Source organism: Hyaena hyaena, unplaced genomic scaffold, assembly GCF_003009895.1.
Source record: "Hyaena hyaena isolate Hyena2069 unplaced genomic scaffold, ASM300989v1 scaffold_150, whole genome shotgun sequence".
Classification (NCBI taxonomy): domain Eukaryota; kingdom Metazoa; phylum Chordata; class Mammalia; order Carnivora; family Hyaenidae; genus Hyaena; species Hyaena hyaena.
The window spans coordinates 1,074,073-1,089,760 of record NW_024080782.1 but is presented as its reverse complement, the minus strand read 5'-3'; the positions used below and the strand labels follow the sequence as shown (position 1 = coordinate 1,089,760).

The window sequence follows — 15,688 nt, the reverse complement described above, 5'->3', positions numbered from 1 at the left end:
CTTCCTCCCCCACCTCCAGCAATACCTAGGTACCAGCGCACTGGGCCCTCACTTTAAACTGAAGTCTGGCTGGTTCCTACTTGGGTATTTTTAATGGCAGGCCAAGGCACTAAAACATTAACTCTGTATCTTTAGGTCTTCACTGAGTGGTCTTCTCACATCATCCTTTAGGCAGCATCAAGAGTCACTGGCAGCAGAGAGAGAGAGGCGGCGGCAAGAGAGAGAAGAAAGGCTGCAGAGAATAGAACGGGAAGAAAGGAACAAATTCAAGTAAGAGGAGTTTTAACGTTCTATAAATAATGAATGGAAAATGGAAGCACATGCCTTCATGCTCTGTATGATGAAGACTTGTGTGAAGGGTTCAGGAGCAATATGTTTGCTTTAGATTCTGTCTCTGTTTTTAAGGAACTGTAAGACATTCCTGAAATGGACTAGCTCTGGCTTGTTATGGCCTTCTCCCTCTAACCATATGGCAGGAAGCACAGAAAGCCAGCCAAATACAATTAGGAGCTTGTGTATTTTGGGGTTCTCCATTATCTAAAATGGTCTTATCCAGACCTTCCTGAAGACAGAGAGCCTAATTGTCTTAACTTAATTTGTCATTTCCCCCTAAAGCTACTCATGTTTTATTCATATTCCATTGGATGCCAAAGGAAAATGCATTTCCCACTTTCTGCTTTGCTCCTTGCTCCCTGCTGCAGTCTTCAGTATATTTTTTAAAACAATACTGTCTCCTCCTATGGAGGAGAAAGCCATTCTGCCAGTTACTCTCAGCCCATTATCCCACTGATCTCTTTGGTCTCCATCCAGCTCCCAGGCTGTGTTCCTGTCTCAGCCTGTCTGCGCCAGCTGAGTTCAATGTCCCTCCGTCTCTCCTCCAGCCTGTACACCTGTTCTCCCCAACCTCCTGGTCGACCTCCTTCCATTTCTCCCCCTCCCTGCCAGCTTCGTGCTGTGCAGTGCTCCACGGAACGCAAAACACTTGCTGAGTCTCTCCTTACACATTTCGTTCCGTCTCCTCTTCCTTTCCTTGCATCCTCTCCTCATCTCTGCCTTTGTCACCTTCCTAGTCATGGCTCCTAGACCTTCTGTGTTCTTTCCTGTTTGCCTTTCTCACCCCATCTTCACTTCCAGTTTCCTCAGTTTGGTTTCTTTGGCAAACAGTATCCCCTTTCAATGAGTCCCATTTAAACTCACAAAGAATGTAAAAGCATCGTCAGCGAGGATTTACAGGTTCTGTTATGTTTTTCCAGAACCCAGGAAAGTAAGTATAATTGTAAAAATGGTCAAAATATAAGCAGAGTTGCAAAGTTACCTTAACTATAACCCACTCTTACGTGGCAACAAATATCCCAAGTCCGTGAGTGAAATGCTAATCTTGACTTTGTAAGGCTGGGTTAGTGGCTGGCGTGAAGTAAACTTAACATCATTCCTCCTCTGGGATTGCATAACGTACCCTGAACGGTCAGACTTTTATCAAGTTATATGTGGAAATGCCAGACCTGTATGCACCATTTCTCATGAGGTAACTCTACAAGTTGTTGCTTCTGGAAACACCAGTTTGTAGAACCACTGGAATAGGTGAGATCCTTCCTGATGAGGGCTTTCTGAGAGTTTGCATAGTTTGCCACCAAATAGCAGTGGCGAATCTGACTGAAACACATGGAAGATTCAGAGGTTAGTTTGCACATAAAAGGATTTGGGCTGAAAACCTACTGAAACGGTGTCAGCTCAGGGGAAGATGGAGTCAGTACACTCCCTCCCATCTCTTCTTCCGCGCCACTGAGTGGAATCAGCAACCATGGACAGACAGACACGTGGAACTCTGAAGACTCTGAACTGTAAAGGGGAGCCAATGAACTGGGGACAGAGGCTAGCATTCAGAGTTCCAAGCCAGCCAGAGCTTACCCTTTTTTTCTACTACATCACCTGGTGTGTGCTCAGAGGTACCCCCAAACCCAAAAGCACACACCAAGTGTGAACCGAAAGAGCTCTAAGAGAAGGTCTCTCTTTCTTTCTGGACTGAGGAGCAGCAAATGAAGTTCCTAAGAGTCTGAGACTGGAGAACTGTCCTGTATTTTCATATCTTTTCCCTTCTTCCCTACCCCAGTCTCCAAGCTATATTGTTACCAAAGCACAGTGATGGCAGCAGTGTTCAGGCAGGTGGCAAAAACTCTGAGGGAAGGGACCCTTCCTCTGACCAGGGGAACTGTGGCTCCAAGAGCACTAGTCAGATGACCCTCGTTCTCTCTGTGTCCCACTGTGCTGCCCTGGGTGCAGATGGAGTTACTCAAAGTATGCAACAGAGCATGGAGAATAAAGCCCAAGCTTTCTGGCTACAGGACCAACCCAAGGAAGCCGGAAATTATAGGAAAGTCACAAAGTATAGAGAAATCAAGAGAGCACTTCTAGGCTCATCGGCTGTTTGTGCACATGTGGCTCAGAACCTACATAGCACACCACAGACTTCGAGAACAGAATACAGAGTGGACCACCACTCAGGTCCTGGACTGGCCAGTGGGTGGTGCATACAGGGCTCAATTTAAGTAACATTAAAAATGTTTGAAAGCTGAGCTAATATCAGAACCAGTGTCAGAACTTGCAGGCTGGATCTAACCTAGTTGATTGCCTGCTAAAAGAAAACAAGACTCTTTATAGAATTCAAGTAAGACCAAGAGTCTCATTTCAAAATATTTAAAATGTTCTGGAAGCAATCCAGTGTAACATGTCACACAAAAACCCACAAGGATCTTAAAGGGAAAAGAAAATCAAAATACGCTAACTGCAAAAGGACATAGATGTTGTTATCAGACAAAGACTGTAAAAGAGCTACTATAAGCAGGTTCTAAGAGGTAATGGCAAATACTTTTGAAACAAATGAAAAAATAAGTCTCTGTAAAAGAAATAGAAGCTATAAAGAAGAACCAAGTGGAAATACATATAGAACTGAAAAATACAGTAATCAAAATAAAAAAAAATCATTGGATGGAATCAGTGGCAGAATGGAGATGAGAGAGGAGTCGGTAAACTTGAAGATAGAACAATAGAAGTTATCCAGTCTAAAAAATGAAGCAAAACATTGGAAAAAATGTAGTGTATCAGGGACCTATAGAACAGTAACAAAGTACCTTGCATTCATAGCATTGAAGTCCCAGAAGAATAGGGCAAGAGCTCATTGTAACACATATTAAGCTGTATATTTGTATGCATGTGTGTCTAGACAGAGACCATGTTTATAACCATCCACTATTTGCTTTTTGTCCCAAGTGGGTCTTACTCATCATGTAAGACACATGTAAGAGATTCTGGCACAAATAACCCTGTCCAAGAAGGAGTGCTGATCATCAGGACAGACCACATACAACTATTAATTATGATGACTGTAGTTCTACCCTGAAAGTCTGAGGATATGAATCAAGAGAAATTCAGAAAAATAAATAGTAAAAGCTTTATAAAGTAGTCCCTGAGATTGCCCAAATGGGTGACCTTTCTTCAGCCATTTATTGATTTAACTTATTCATACCTCTTGTGTTTTTTACCCTTACAAAGCATCCTTATCTGTTCTTATTTTTGTTGAATATGATCTTAAGATTCCTGGGTTATGGGACATATTATTTCTAATGTGGAAGGTGATGAGGATGGGACCTCATAAATGATAACAAAACTGGGTCTTTCTTTCATTTTCTCCCTCTCCTAGTCTGTTTTAGTTGCTCTGACTGACTGTCCCTTGATATCCTGTTACCAGTGCATGGAGGGGTAGAATACTTAAGCTACATTGTGAGGTCCAGTTTAGAAAACCATGAAGTCATAATTTTTCAGGAAAATACGTGGCCCACTGAGAAGTGGCTGATCTTAAGTCTTAAACTTAGATTCAAGCTGGAATCTCATCAGCAGGAGCAGAACAACAAACGTGGAAAGTGGACAGAGTTGGGCATCTCATGAGTGCAGACAAGAGAATGTACAAGCAAGAGCTTCCCATGATCTCTGCATAGGGATGGAGAGGACGAATCCTGCACTGTGGCATGAATGTCCTAACTGCAGAGCATAATGCAAAATGGCCAAGACGCCTTTAATTCTTGAGATGAAAATTGTGGAGCTACCAGAACTTGATTGGACGCTAATCATCTCTGAAAGCTATTGTTTGCTTGTAACTGCTGTACTTTATTTATGTATTGTTTCACCTTTTAAAAAACTTTTTTTCTCCTCTCTCATTTGCCTACCTAAATTCGTCTTTCTTTAACTTGTAGGATTTCCCATGTTTTCATTCCTGTGATTCTATAATAAATCCATTGTATTTAGTTCTTTGAAAGGGTAGCCTTTATATATATATATATTTATATATATATTTATTTATATATATATGTGTGTGTGTATATATACACACACACACACACATATATAATATATGCTATATATTATATATATATATAAATATATATATATATATATTTAATCCAGCACAACCACTTTCCGTTTCTGAGGCAGTAGTCTTTCATGAAGCACTGCTAATAACTTTTTGGCAATTTCATGAGCATCTAACGCTGTTCTTTTCCTTCCCAATTTTGTTTCTTCTGCATATTTCTACTAGCCGAGAGTATTTAGACAAAAGAGAGGAGCAAAGACAAGCAAGAGAAGAAAGGTTTGTATATTTTTTCTTTCCCATTGTAACCAAACGGCACTTGACTTTGCACCCTTAACCAAGCATGCTAAGGAAACTGTTAATCAAAATAAATAGCTCCACTTTAGTCACCGAAGACTTTGGGTAACTAGTATTTTGTGGAACAGAGTGCCCTAGTTATCTGAATTTTCCACAGAAGTACAGATTGATTAATTAGTGCCATTGTGGTGTGAAATGTATGTCCGTTCCTCCACATTCTTCACCAAATGAAGACATCACTTTAGCTTACTGACACATGGTATATATTTTAAATACCCTACATGGCCACTACTGAGTCTGGATTACGTGTCCCTACTGTGTGTTTCTAGGTCATGCATTCCTTTAACAAATATTTGAACACACAAACTATACCAGGCTTTGGCTGAGGTGCCAAACATTCCTGAGGCTCTCACAGGAGATGCCTGACTTACTTTGTCTCCCTCCTGAACTATTCTCAGTTCCTGGATGGCAGGAACCATGTCTCATTTCCCTTGTTGTCCCAGTGCCCTCTGCAGTGCTTGGCACATAGTAGGCACTTAGGAAGGATGTATCTAATAAATGAGCAAAGGAACCAACAGCTTTATTTAAAATACTTAAGCTGTAAACTATTTTGTTTTTTTTTCTTTCCCATTGTAACTTTCAAATAATGTTGCCATTATTTGAATCCCACTGAAATATACAAAGTGATTGTATTCAGTGTCTGATAAACTTAGATCAGCAAAAGAAACTGTTTTTGGAAGTAAACCAGCAAAAGGCAAGTTTTTACCCTGTAGCACTGCAGCCTGCAGTTATTCCCTCTACCACCAGATGGCGGTACTACATGGAGCAATGGAAAGGACGATTTCCTACTAGAACCAGTTGGGAACCTCACAATGTGAACTGTGCCAATAAGTGGAACTTTGCTGAATTTTCTTAGACACCTCCAGCTAGATAGTTAAAGGCAGTCTGAGGACAGGGAAAACTGCAGTCTGTCTGTGTTCAATTAAAACATTAGATGCTTAGGTCAGCCTTATAAACAAAATGATGACATTGCTTTAATTCCAGTGTTTTATTAGATTATTGCCACCATAATAGCCAGTTGTGGCCAGCAAGTTTACAGTGAAAGAAACAAGAAACTTCTATTTCTCTAATTAATACCTGTTTTTGACATTGGGGAGCATAGACTTTGACTAAAAATGCTGTCGGCTTCATGCCCCAGGCTTAAGAAACCAAATCTTATTTTAGTTTTTAGCTTACCCTCCAGCTTCTGCATTTTTTTTTTAACTTTTGACACTTTGTCATGTTATGTCTGCACAAGCAAGGCTTTAAAGCTTCTGAGAAGATATCAAGGTCCAGACCTCAAAAATTTCCCAAACCCCTGAAGTCTACCTCTTTCTGGAGAGCAATCACTGCTCTTTTTACCAAAGCACAGCATCACTTAGGCCTGGAAGACCTGTGCAGAGAGCGAGGTGTTTGCCACTCCTCTCCTGTCACCTCTTGCTCTGACCTCAGTCCTTGCCCTGTGTCACCCATCTGCCCGGGCCTTCTTCGCTGGTGCAGGAGTGGGCTCTCCGGGGCCTCTCGTGGGTCCCATCTCTGTTTACATGGAGGATTGTAGAAGCAGCCAAGAATTTCCCTTTCGTTCGCACCAGCCACTTTTCTTGGTTAGTTTGCCTCTTGAATTACCTGGTGAAGATGGGAGAGAGGGCTATAAACTTTTATCCCTATTTGGAAAGTTGTTGGGTTCCTGGTAGACCAGGAAAAGATACAATTTCCAACTATAATAGATTCAGAAATGGACGGGGAAACTGGAGATCAGTGGTGGAAAGAGGAAGAGGACGCCATCTAAGAACTTTTCAAGGTAGCCCAGGTGTGTTTGTTGGGTCCCGTGTCTCTTACCCTGAATGCACTGACTCAGATAAAAATGGCCAGACTCACAGCAGATGGTTTTAGGGTTTGTATCATCCGGTGTAACAAGATGAGTGTAGTTTTTCTATTCTGAAGTGTGATGGCCATCCAGACACATTTGACTTTATTTTGATTTATTTCATAATATCTCATTCCACTATTTGAAGCAAACTATTTTATTGACAGTGGTCAGGCCTGGAGTAAGATTCTGTTGAGGTGCTGCTTTTTTTTTTTTTTTTTAATCTTAGAAGGCTTTATATCATCATGATTAAGTGACATTCGCAAATAATTTTTTAAGGGAATGATCAGGAATGAGATTCAGGCTGAGGGTATGTTGGGGTGGAGGCAGGGCAGGGATTAGTCTGAGGGGGATGGCATAGGAAATGCCTATGGCCGGCAGGTGTTGTGGGAAAGAGTGCAAGGGGAAGTTTGAGACTGGGCTAGGATTTGGGAAAGTGTGCATGAAAGTGATCAATGAAGCAGTAAGAGAGGAGTCTGAACACTGCTTAACAGGTCTGAGGACAGAACAGAGCTTCAAAGGAGTCAGATTCCGGTTTAACGGAGGGGAGAGTTCCCAAGTAGAAGAGTGGCTGGAAAAGTTATCAGTAAGTAGGTTAGGTTAATCTAAAGTCAAGCAGAGTTTCTATAGGGCCCTGTGGAACGAGTTCCAAGCCTGTAAATGTTCCCTCAGCTATAATACCAGCCCTGTAGCCTACCACCTTGGTGGATGTCTGAATTCATTCCAGAGGTTTGTTTGCCTATCTCTCCCACTGAACTGTGAACTCCATGAGTGGGTGGGGGGTGGGGCGGTTCTTGTTTATTATTAAATCTCTAGTACCTACGGTAGCACTTAGCACATGACAGGCACTCAACAAATGTTCAATAAACAATGGAAGATGAATGAATAAACAAAAGATATGGGCAGAGGTCAGATAAAAGGGAGTGTTTAGATGAAAGTAGGAAAGGTGAAAAGTCTTTTCTTAAGGCTGTGGACTATGAATGGAAAACCCAGTGCTTTGCACACAGGAAGCTTCCGGAGAGCCCCTCGCTTGGGGGTTGTGTCGCAAAGCCACAGGGACATAGGACCCTCATTTCATGGGCTGCTGGGCTCCTGGGAGCAGGTACTGTTGGGCCCCTAATTGCACTTAGGTCTGTCTGTAAGGGAAGGTTGTGACATAGGGCAAACTTCCTCCCCAGGAAGTGCCAGTTGACATGGGTCAGGAGAGGTGGCTAAGCTGGAAGCTCTCAATGCCAGGTGGCCTGGCTCTTCCCAGGCATGCCGGCCTCCCCTAACCACTCCGGCCCATTGCAGTTAGACACTGGTGCCGCTTTTTCACAAAGATTTAGTGACTCATGACCTTGGTGCTCCCACCCCGTCCCTGCCATATTTAAAAGTCTTTATACCTATGGCAAAATACACAGAAGATCAAGTTTAAGCGTGCAATTCAGTAGTGTTAGGTACATTCACACTGTTGTGTGGTCCAACTCTAGAAACTTTACACCATCAAGCAAGTCCTTAAGCCCCCATCATTTTTGTCTATCAGACAAACATCCTCAGGAGAATTCATATGAAATCCTTGACTCTTCTCCGGGTCCTCAAGGATGACATCTAGGAGATGGAAAGTGCAGAGGATGCCTTTGAGTCGTATCCAGACTCTGGAGGAGTAACCCCTGGAGTCCCCCAGAAAGTGGGGTGACCCCTCTGGCTGCCCACACATACCTGCCAGTCTGACTGCCCACAGGTAGGGCCATGGAGAGGCCAGGGCCAGGACTGAAGGTCCTAAATGGGTTGTCCTCTTGGCTCGAAGCCTTGGATCTATGCAGGTCCCCTTGATTGCACCCCATTCTTTGCTTGTCCCTGTCTCCTGCCGCAGAAGGCTCAGATTCAGCATGGGGATGCCTCACAACCCCCTCCTGGGCTCACAGCATTCCTGGCCTTGAGTGTGCCACCAGCTCATTTAGAACATGCCTCCTGTTGGGATTCTGACTCTTGCCCTCAAGGCCACTTTCATCCAAGTTTCCATGGCCAGGTGGTTTTCCTCGCTGGTCCAGATTAAGTTGAGAAATACCTTTTGTCACCTGTCCCTCCTTATGAGAGGTGACATTGCTGGCAAGGAAAGCCCAGAATTCCTTTGCCCCGTAACCGGGAGGCCCTCCAAACCTCACCCAGACGTGTGTGTGTGCAAATCCCTCACGCATCTTTTCTCAGAGATACACCGTGAGAGTAGGCTCCCTCCTCAAGAAAGTGAAATAGGTGTACCGGCCGCCCTCGGCACCCGGTGCTGCGGGGTAGACCTCTGCAGCAAGGCGACGCCTTGCAGGTTCCTCACCGTGTGCCTTGCCTGCCTCCCCTGGGCCCGGCAAATGCAAGGCACCAAGGGAAAGAACAAAGGCTGGTAATCTTCTGTTCTCAGAAATCCTATTATCTGCTTGTTGAGAACAGACACACACATGTGAAAAGATGACTAAATATGCCAGGCAGTAAATGTAAAATGCCATCTGAGTTGAATGGACTACATATCCGACATGAGTTCAGAGGCAAGGCTAAGATCACTTCCAGCTGTGGTGGTCAAGGCAGGCTTCGCCGAAGGAGACACGCGTGCGAGCCTGGCCTGCGGGGCAGATTGCCTCAGGACTGGCAGGGAGAAGGGGTGACGGCGGCCCCGACGTGGGGGAGCCACGCCCGCATTAGGGTTGCATGAAGAAATGCATGCTCTTTAAATGCATCCTTTTTAAAGCTTTTATATATGTGCTCTGCCTTTCTTAGGTGGGTGATTAGGAATGTCATGTGCGCTGTGTGGTGGGGGCTAGGGTTGGGGGTCCCTGCCCACTGGGAGGGACCGAAGCAGTGAATCCCAGTGGATCTGAGTGAGGGTCATGAATAACCTGTCTCAAAGTGTAGTGGCTGGTGAGATAGAAACCCTTACAGCTGAATTCATAAATTTACTTCAGAACAAATAATGGTGGGTAAAATTAGCAGACATCTGGAAGAGGCACATATTTCAAAGTTATTTTGGTCTGATCTATAAAGCGCACTATGAGGAATATGATTGGTAGCTGGTCTTAATAAACAGTTAGTGGGTTCTGCCTGCCTGAAATGCAAAACAGATGTATCTTTGTTCTTTTAAACTGACTTTGATGAATAAACTATATGTGACGTCAGGTCCAAGCTATTGGATGTCTGAGTCCTACTCAGAAATATTTTAGAATATAAAAAAGTTTCCATGGTCGACCCTGGGAGAACAAAGTGAATTCCAGTCGCATTGCTGTTAGTATTGAAGCAGGTTCAGAAATTCAGAGAGGCCTTCGTCCAACAACCCCTTTCGGTATTTTGGGGGCACTGTCTCTCTCCGCCGCACCAAGGCGCCCTCCCATTTCACAGCTGCAAGCTCCGAGTGCGTGTGGTTTCCAGCTGTCACTGTTGGGGCTTTGTAATGGGCATTATTGCTGTTTTGCTTCTTTGTACACATGTTTCCTAAAAGAGCAACATAGGATTCTACAGCAGTGATCCAGTATCTGGAGACTGTGTGATGTTGCCATTTCTCCCAATTTGTTTGGTTATGAATGATGCGGGGATTTTAATCATTAGCATCTTGGCTTCTCTGGCTGCTTTTGGCAGACCAGCCCTCCAGCCAGCCCTGTGCTGTGCTCTGTGCATCAGGAAACCAGCTCACTCTGCAGGTGTTTCATCCATAAACAAGCATCGGCCACGGGCTCCTCTTTCTTTTTACGGAAACCCTTTGGAATTTAACTTTCAGATACAAATACTTGGAGCAGTTGGCAGCCGAGGCGCACGAGAAAGAAGCGAGAAGCCGGAGCGCGAGCCGGGGCAGAGGTGACCTCTCCTTGGACCTGACCTCCCCTGCGGCCCCTGCCTCCCCCACCCCTCTGAGCCCTAGCCCTTCTTCTCTAGACTCACAGGAGGCTCTCGTGGGATCATCCTCCTGTCTGGGAACACCTCAGCATCCCCAAGGTGAGTGCTGGGAGAGCAGAGGGAACACTGATCGTGTAATTAACGTTAAACTTCTGGGCGGTAGGAACCGTTACTACGTGCAAACTAGTACCAGGTGGCAGCTACGCGTAAATTCCAGGCAACTTGACTGATAAACCCACTCCCTTGAGAGCCACTTCTGTTAAAGCCAAATTATGGATAAAGATTGTCAATGCATGGTCATTGAGAAGGGAGAATATTGAAACTAAGGCTTGCTTTGCCATTTCTTTCTAAATCACAGGGCATTAACTTAGTACCCTGTAATTTGGGCATTATTTATTTATTGGATCTGCCCAATAAAGTGACCCCTTTAAAATGTTCTTACCCTAGGAAATGTCAGTCTGTTTTAAATTAAACTGATGGAGAATAAAATTAAAGCAAGCCAGAAAAAAATGTGGATCTAGTGGAAATAAAAATGTTGAAGAAGAAAAAAGGAATATAGCAATGATTACTGGCACGTGGTGTGGGCATAGATGCTTGTGTGCAGACAGACAGGCTCTCGCTGGGGAAATTGTCTGTCATCTTAACTTTATTTGGAGAGAAACAATATTGTACATTGCAGCCGGGGAGCATCAGCTATTTTCCTGATTGCCCTGAGAATGGTGGGTCCGTTTCCTTTCACACTAACAGAGACGATGGGTCTTGGGCACTGGCATCTACAGTGTGTGTTGATGAGCCCGCAGCTAGCACTGTTCATTTTAACCGAGTGTTATGGCTTACAGCCTGACCAAGACTTAGCCAGCTGAAGACAACAGAGATGCTAAACTTTTAACTCTCAGAGGGCTGACTAAATATGGCGTAAGGTTTAATTTCAATAAGGCAGGACTGCATGACCTCAGCAGAACTGGATGTAACGGAACAATCTTGTCCAATTCTTCGCTGGCTCTCCAAGCCTCAGGGCTCATTCTGCAGGAGCAGGCTGGCTTCACCACAGCTTTCCATCATGTCCGGTTCCTGCTGATCCCTGAGCCACAGAAGATCGTCCCAGGCAGATGGCTCAGTCATAGATGAGTAATGTTGGTCTTAAAACACTGAAACTCTGAGAATCAGGAAAACAGACTGTGCTTTGACAGCTCTGTGCTTTCCAGACCCTGCCTGGTATCCCTGCTTTATCTAAATTGTGGGATTTCCAGAGGCGATATGAAAACCATTCCCCTGCAAAGCTATGGTTCAGCACTTAATCTTGGGACTTTTAACTCTTAGAGTTGGACCCACTCTAGTTTACAGAATGGTCGTCTAAACTGTGAACTACAGAAGGGCCCTAAGCTAAGAGGGAATTGTCAGTACCTATAAATATCGTTTGTCCTCAGAATTTTTAGTCTTCTTGTTTGTGACAAAAAGACAGTTCGTCAAGTATTTTGTCCAGCTGTGGCCAAACCTGGGGCTATTCTATCCAGTTAAATGGGAAGAATATTTAAAACTCCAGTAAGAACACAGAAAATACTTATTTGGGATATATGCAATATGCATTGGGGGAAATAAAGTTGTATCAGTACACTTTCAGAAAGATAAAATAGTGAATGTTATTTTCCTCTGTGGAGAACGGATTAGTGGAGACTGAGAGAGCGTTTGGCTGAAATCATCACACAAGCATCTGAAATAGGAATACTGGGCTTGAACTGAGACATGATTACAAATTAAGGCAATAGCACTGTGTGATGTTTGCTTTGTTTAAAAAAACAAGGCGGGGGGGGGGGGGGTCTTGTAGAATCTAGAAGACCTGTCTATCATAGGTTAAGTAATTATCCAAATCAGTTGGAATCAGCAAAGTAATCTAATGGCTGTGTCCTAATACNGGGGGGGGGGGGGGGGGGGGGGGGGGGGGGGGGGGGGGGGGGGGGGGGGGGGGGGGGGGGGGGGGGGGGGGGGGGGGGGGGGGGGGGGGGGGGCTTTGTTTAAAAAAACAGGGGGGGGGGGGGGGGTTCTTGTAGAATCTAGAAGACCTGTCTATCATAGGTTAAGTAATTATCCAAATCAGTTGGAATCAGCAAAGTAATCTAATGGCTGTGTCCTAATACATAACTGAATTATATGATTAGAAATTTTAAGTGTGTGGGGCGCCTGGGTGGCTCAGTTGGTTAAGCCTCCAACTTTGGCTTAGGTCATGATCTCGCGGTTCGTGGGTTTGAGCCCCGCGTCAGGCTCTGTGCTGACTGCCAGCTCAGAGCCTGGAGCCTATTTCAGATTCTGTGTCTCCTCTCTCTCTGACCCTCCCCTGCTCATGCTGTCTCTCTTCTCTCTCTCTCATAAATAAATAAAACATTTAAAAAAAATTTTTAAAGAAATCTTAAGTGTGTAAGAAGAAATACTGTAAGAGGATTGTGTCAGAAAGGTCCTGAGACTCCCTTCTGGCTTGGAGACCTTTGCCATTATGACAGAAGTACAGTGACAGAATGACCAATTTTTCTCAGCCTAGCTTGTTCTTTGAAACATTCTGCCAGCATTCAATTAATAATCCTTTTTTTTTTAACCAGTCCCATTTTTAAATGCTCAAAGTCGTTTTTTTCTTATCCCTAACATTTACAATATCCCGACATCTGGGGGAAGAATAAAAAAATATAATCCCACATCCAGATGTTTGTCCTCCAAACACCTGGCACTATGAGGTCCAAATGTGCCAGGGGTTGGCTCGCTTTTTCATTCTCTCTGCTTATGGAATCATACGATGATAATCTTCACTTCTCTGTCATGCTCGGCCCCTTTCTCCCAAATGCTACTATTTACTGCCTACTTGAGCAACTGAATAAGTAGGGGCGATGCTATAATCCATACTTTACTGAGACTCGAATAAATGGTAAGGAGCACCATCTTGGGAGTAGAGCTCGCCTTTTGACGCTCAACCTAGCCGTGTATCAGGGCATCATGGTACCCCAGTATTTGTGGTGGTGTTCACATTAACGCCACATGATCCCTTTGCTTCTACACTTTCCCTAATACCTGCATAAATTGCAGTCCACATTTCAGAGTTATATTTTCAAAGAAAAGGAAAAACAGATACTTGTTACTGAATTACACATATCTCAGGATTAAAGGTCGCTTTATAAGTTCTTTTATTGAAACTCTTTACTTGGACTCCGGAGAATTTTTAATAGCAGAAGATATGAAAACATTAAAAACTTCTTTACCTTTGCCCTTACAAAATTAATTTAAAAAGAAGGGTAAATGTTAAAATACCAATAGCATTATGCGCCATCTAGTGAGATCTTTCAGCCGAAAACCTTCCCAGCTAAATCTGCTGTAACTTTTGTATAAATTATGCCACTACCCCCACCATCAAGTCAATGTGTGCTTGAATTATTTTTCCATCTGGCCCTCTTGTGGCTCATAGCAGATGTTTGTCCCAATACTGCCTAGACTTACTGGTGATGGTCGGAATATTTTTCCTCTGTGTGAAACTACCAGGCCCAAGTGAGGAACAAACACGTACATGTGTTCTCATTTGCACCACGCTGCAATTAATAGAGACAGTCAGCCCCCGATTGAGGTAAACATGAAGGGCCTCTCTCTTCATCTATTGCTTTAATTTATTAGCTTTTCCTTCTTTTCACTGAGCCCTGGTGATAACCATCATAATGTCTCAAAGTTTATTTCCTATTATTTTAAGAAACTTCACAAATGTCTCAGGAAGTAAGTTATTCCCACTAATTAGAGAAAACGGTGCAGTATTCTTATTGGGATTGAATTCTCTGATTTGACTCTGGAGGAAGTTACTCTGCGGAGTAGAAATAATAATCTGTGCCTACTAGTGAAGTCATTTAGCAAAGTGACCTATTATCCCAGTGGGGGTCAGACCCGGGTAGCCTATTTTGTGGAAACAGAATGGAGAAACCATTCATCTCAAAACCAGGTGTTGATGACGGTCCCTGCAAGGTGTCCCTGTTTGGAACTGCCTTCCTTGGAGGCTAGAACTGTGTGGCTTTCCTCCCCACTGCCTAGCACACTTGGGTCCATCCTCAGGCTAAGTGGAGAGAAATTACCTTTCCCATTAGAAAGCAGCTGCTGCCGAGAGTTTACAAGTGGCTTTTACCGACTAATGAAGCCAGGAAGGCTACATAATGGCCAGGTTATCTTTCTTTCTTTTAGCTCAGTTCTCTGTATGTTGCACACAGAAATAATACTTTAGAGATGCATTTAAAATTTTTACCACACTATATTAACTTTATGTCAGGAAAAAATAAGTTCATTGGTGATTTTTGTTTCTACCTATACCTGGATTCCTAGATCGTTTCCAAATATCTTACTCTCGGGCCTTGGAGATAGAAAATATGACCGATATGGCCGTGGCCTACTCACCAGCACACACCTGGCAGCATTACAGAAATTACTGACATGCTGAACTGATTTTCTCTCACAGATCCACGCATGTAAAGTGCTGGTAAATAAGACTATTCCCCTAGCCTTTTTACCCTCTCACCTAGGAAGAAAATGTAGATGTACAGTAATATCATGAAATGTTCTCTTGGTTTAAATGAATAATCGTTTTTCACGTGGGCATCATTCATCATCACACCTGTTGTCATTGTATCCAGCCATTGACTGAGCACCTTTGTCACCTTCCTGGTGTGACATGTTTTGAGTCTCCTTCAGGTGTAGATGCTCTCCTAAGTTACCCAACCCACATGGCAGAAATCAGAAACATCTGGTATCCTGTTTCCAATTGGCACAGTGGCAGTGGAATATCATCAGTCATCAGCCTTATGCATGCTGGTTCCCTTGCATAAAGCTTTTGGACACCTCCAGTCCAGTGTTTCACAAATTGGCAAGAAACTAGATTCCTGTGGTTCTGTGACTCAGGACGGCCCCACCTCCCCACACCTCACCTGACTGCTACTACTTGATGCCATTTGGTCAGTGAGACAAAATCTCTCAGGAACTCTACCCAAGGTCAAGGCACCACCTGCTACATCTGCCTTGGAACTTTTTTATGAGCCTTTGCAAATCATGGGATTTTCCTGCCTTGCTTTTTCTCTGTCTCTAAAAATGGAAAAGGGCAAAACTTTCCCTTTTTTCCTCCTATAGAAAATGACAGTTGCCAGCAGCATGTTTTCATGCACCATATTTTTAAAATTTTTGGGAGAGAGAGTGTGTGCATGAGTAAGTAGGGGAGGGGTAGAGAGTAAGGGAGAGAAAGAGACAATCCCAAGTAGGCTCTG

At 43.8% G+C, this 15,688-nt stretch overlaps 1 protein-coding gene across 3 annotated transcripts in view; it reads left to right on the top strand.

The window, feature by feature from the left end:
• The window catches only part of FHOD3 (formin homology 2 domain containing 3), a 467,989-nt gene that overhangs the window by 372,821 nt on the left and 79,480 nt on the right, over positions 1–15,688 (top strand). The window contains exons 12-14 of one of the 3 annotated variants that reach the window (XM_039238972.1): positions 136–270; positions 4,589–4,639; positions 10,303–10,517. In XM_039238972.1, the coding sequence (XP_039094903.1) occupies positions 136–270; positions 4,589–4,639; positions 10,303–10,517 (401 nt within the window). The remainder of the gene's footprint in view (positions 1–135; positions 271–4,588; positions 4,640–10,302; positions 10,518–15,688) is intronic. The other 2 variants (XM_039238974.1, XM_039238973.1) reach the window with 2 other exon arrangements.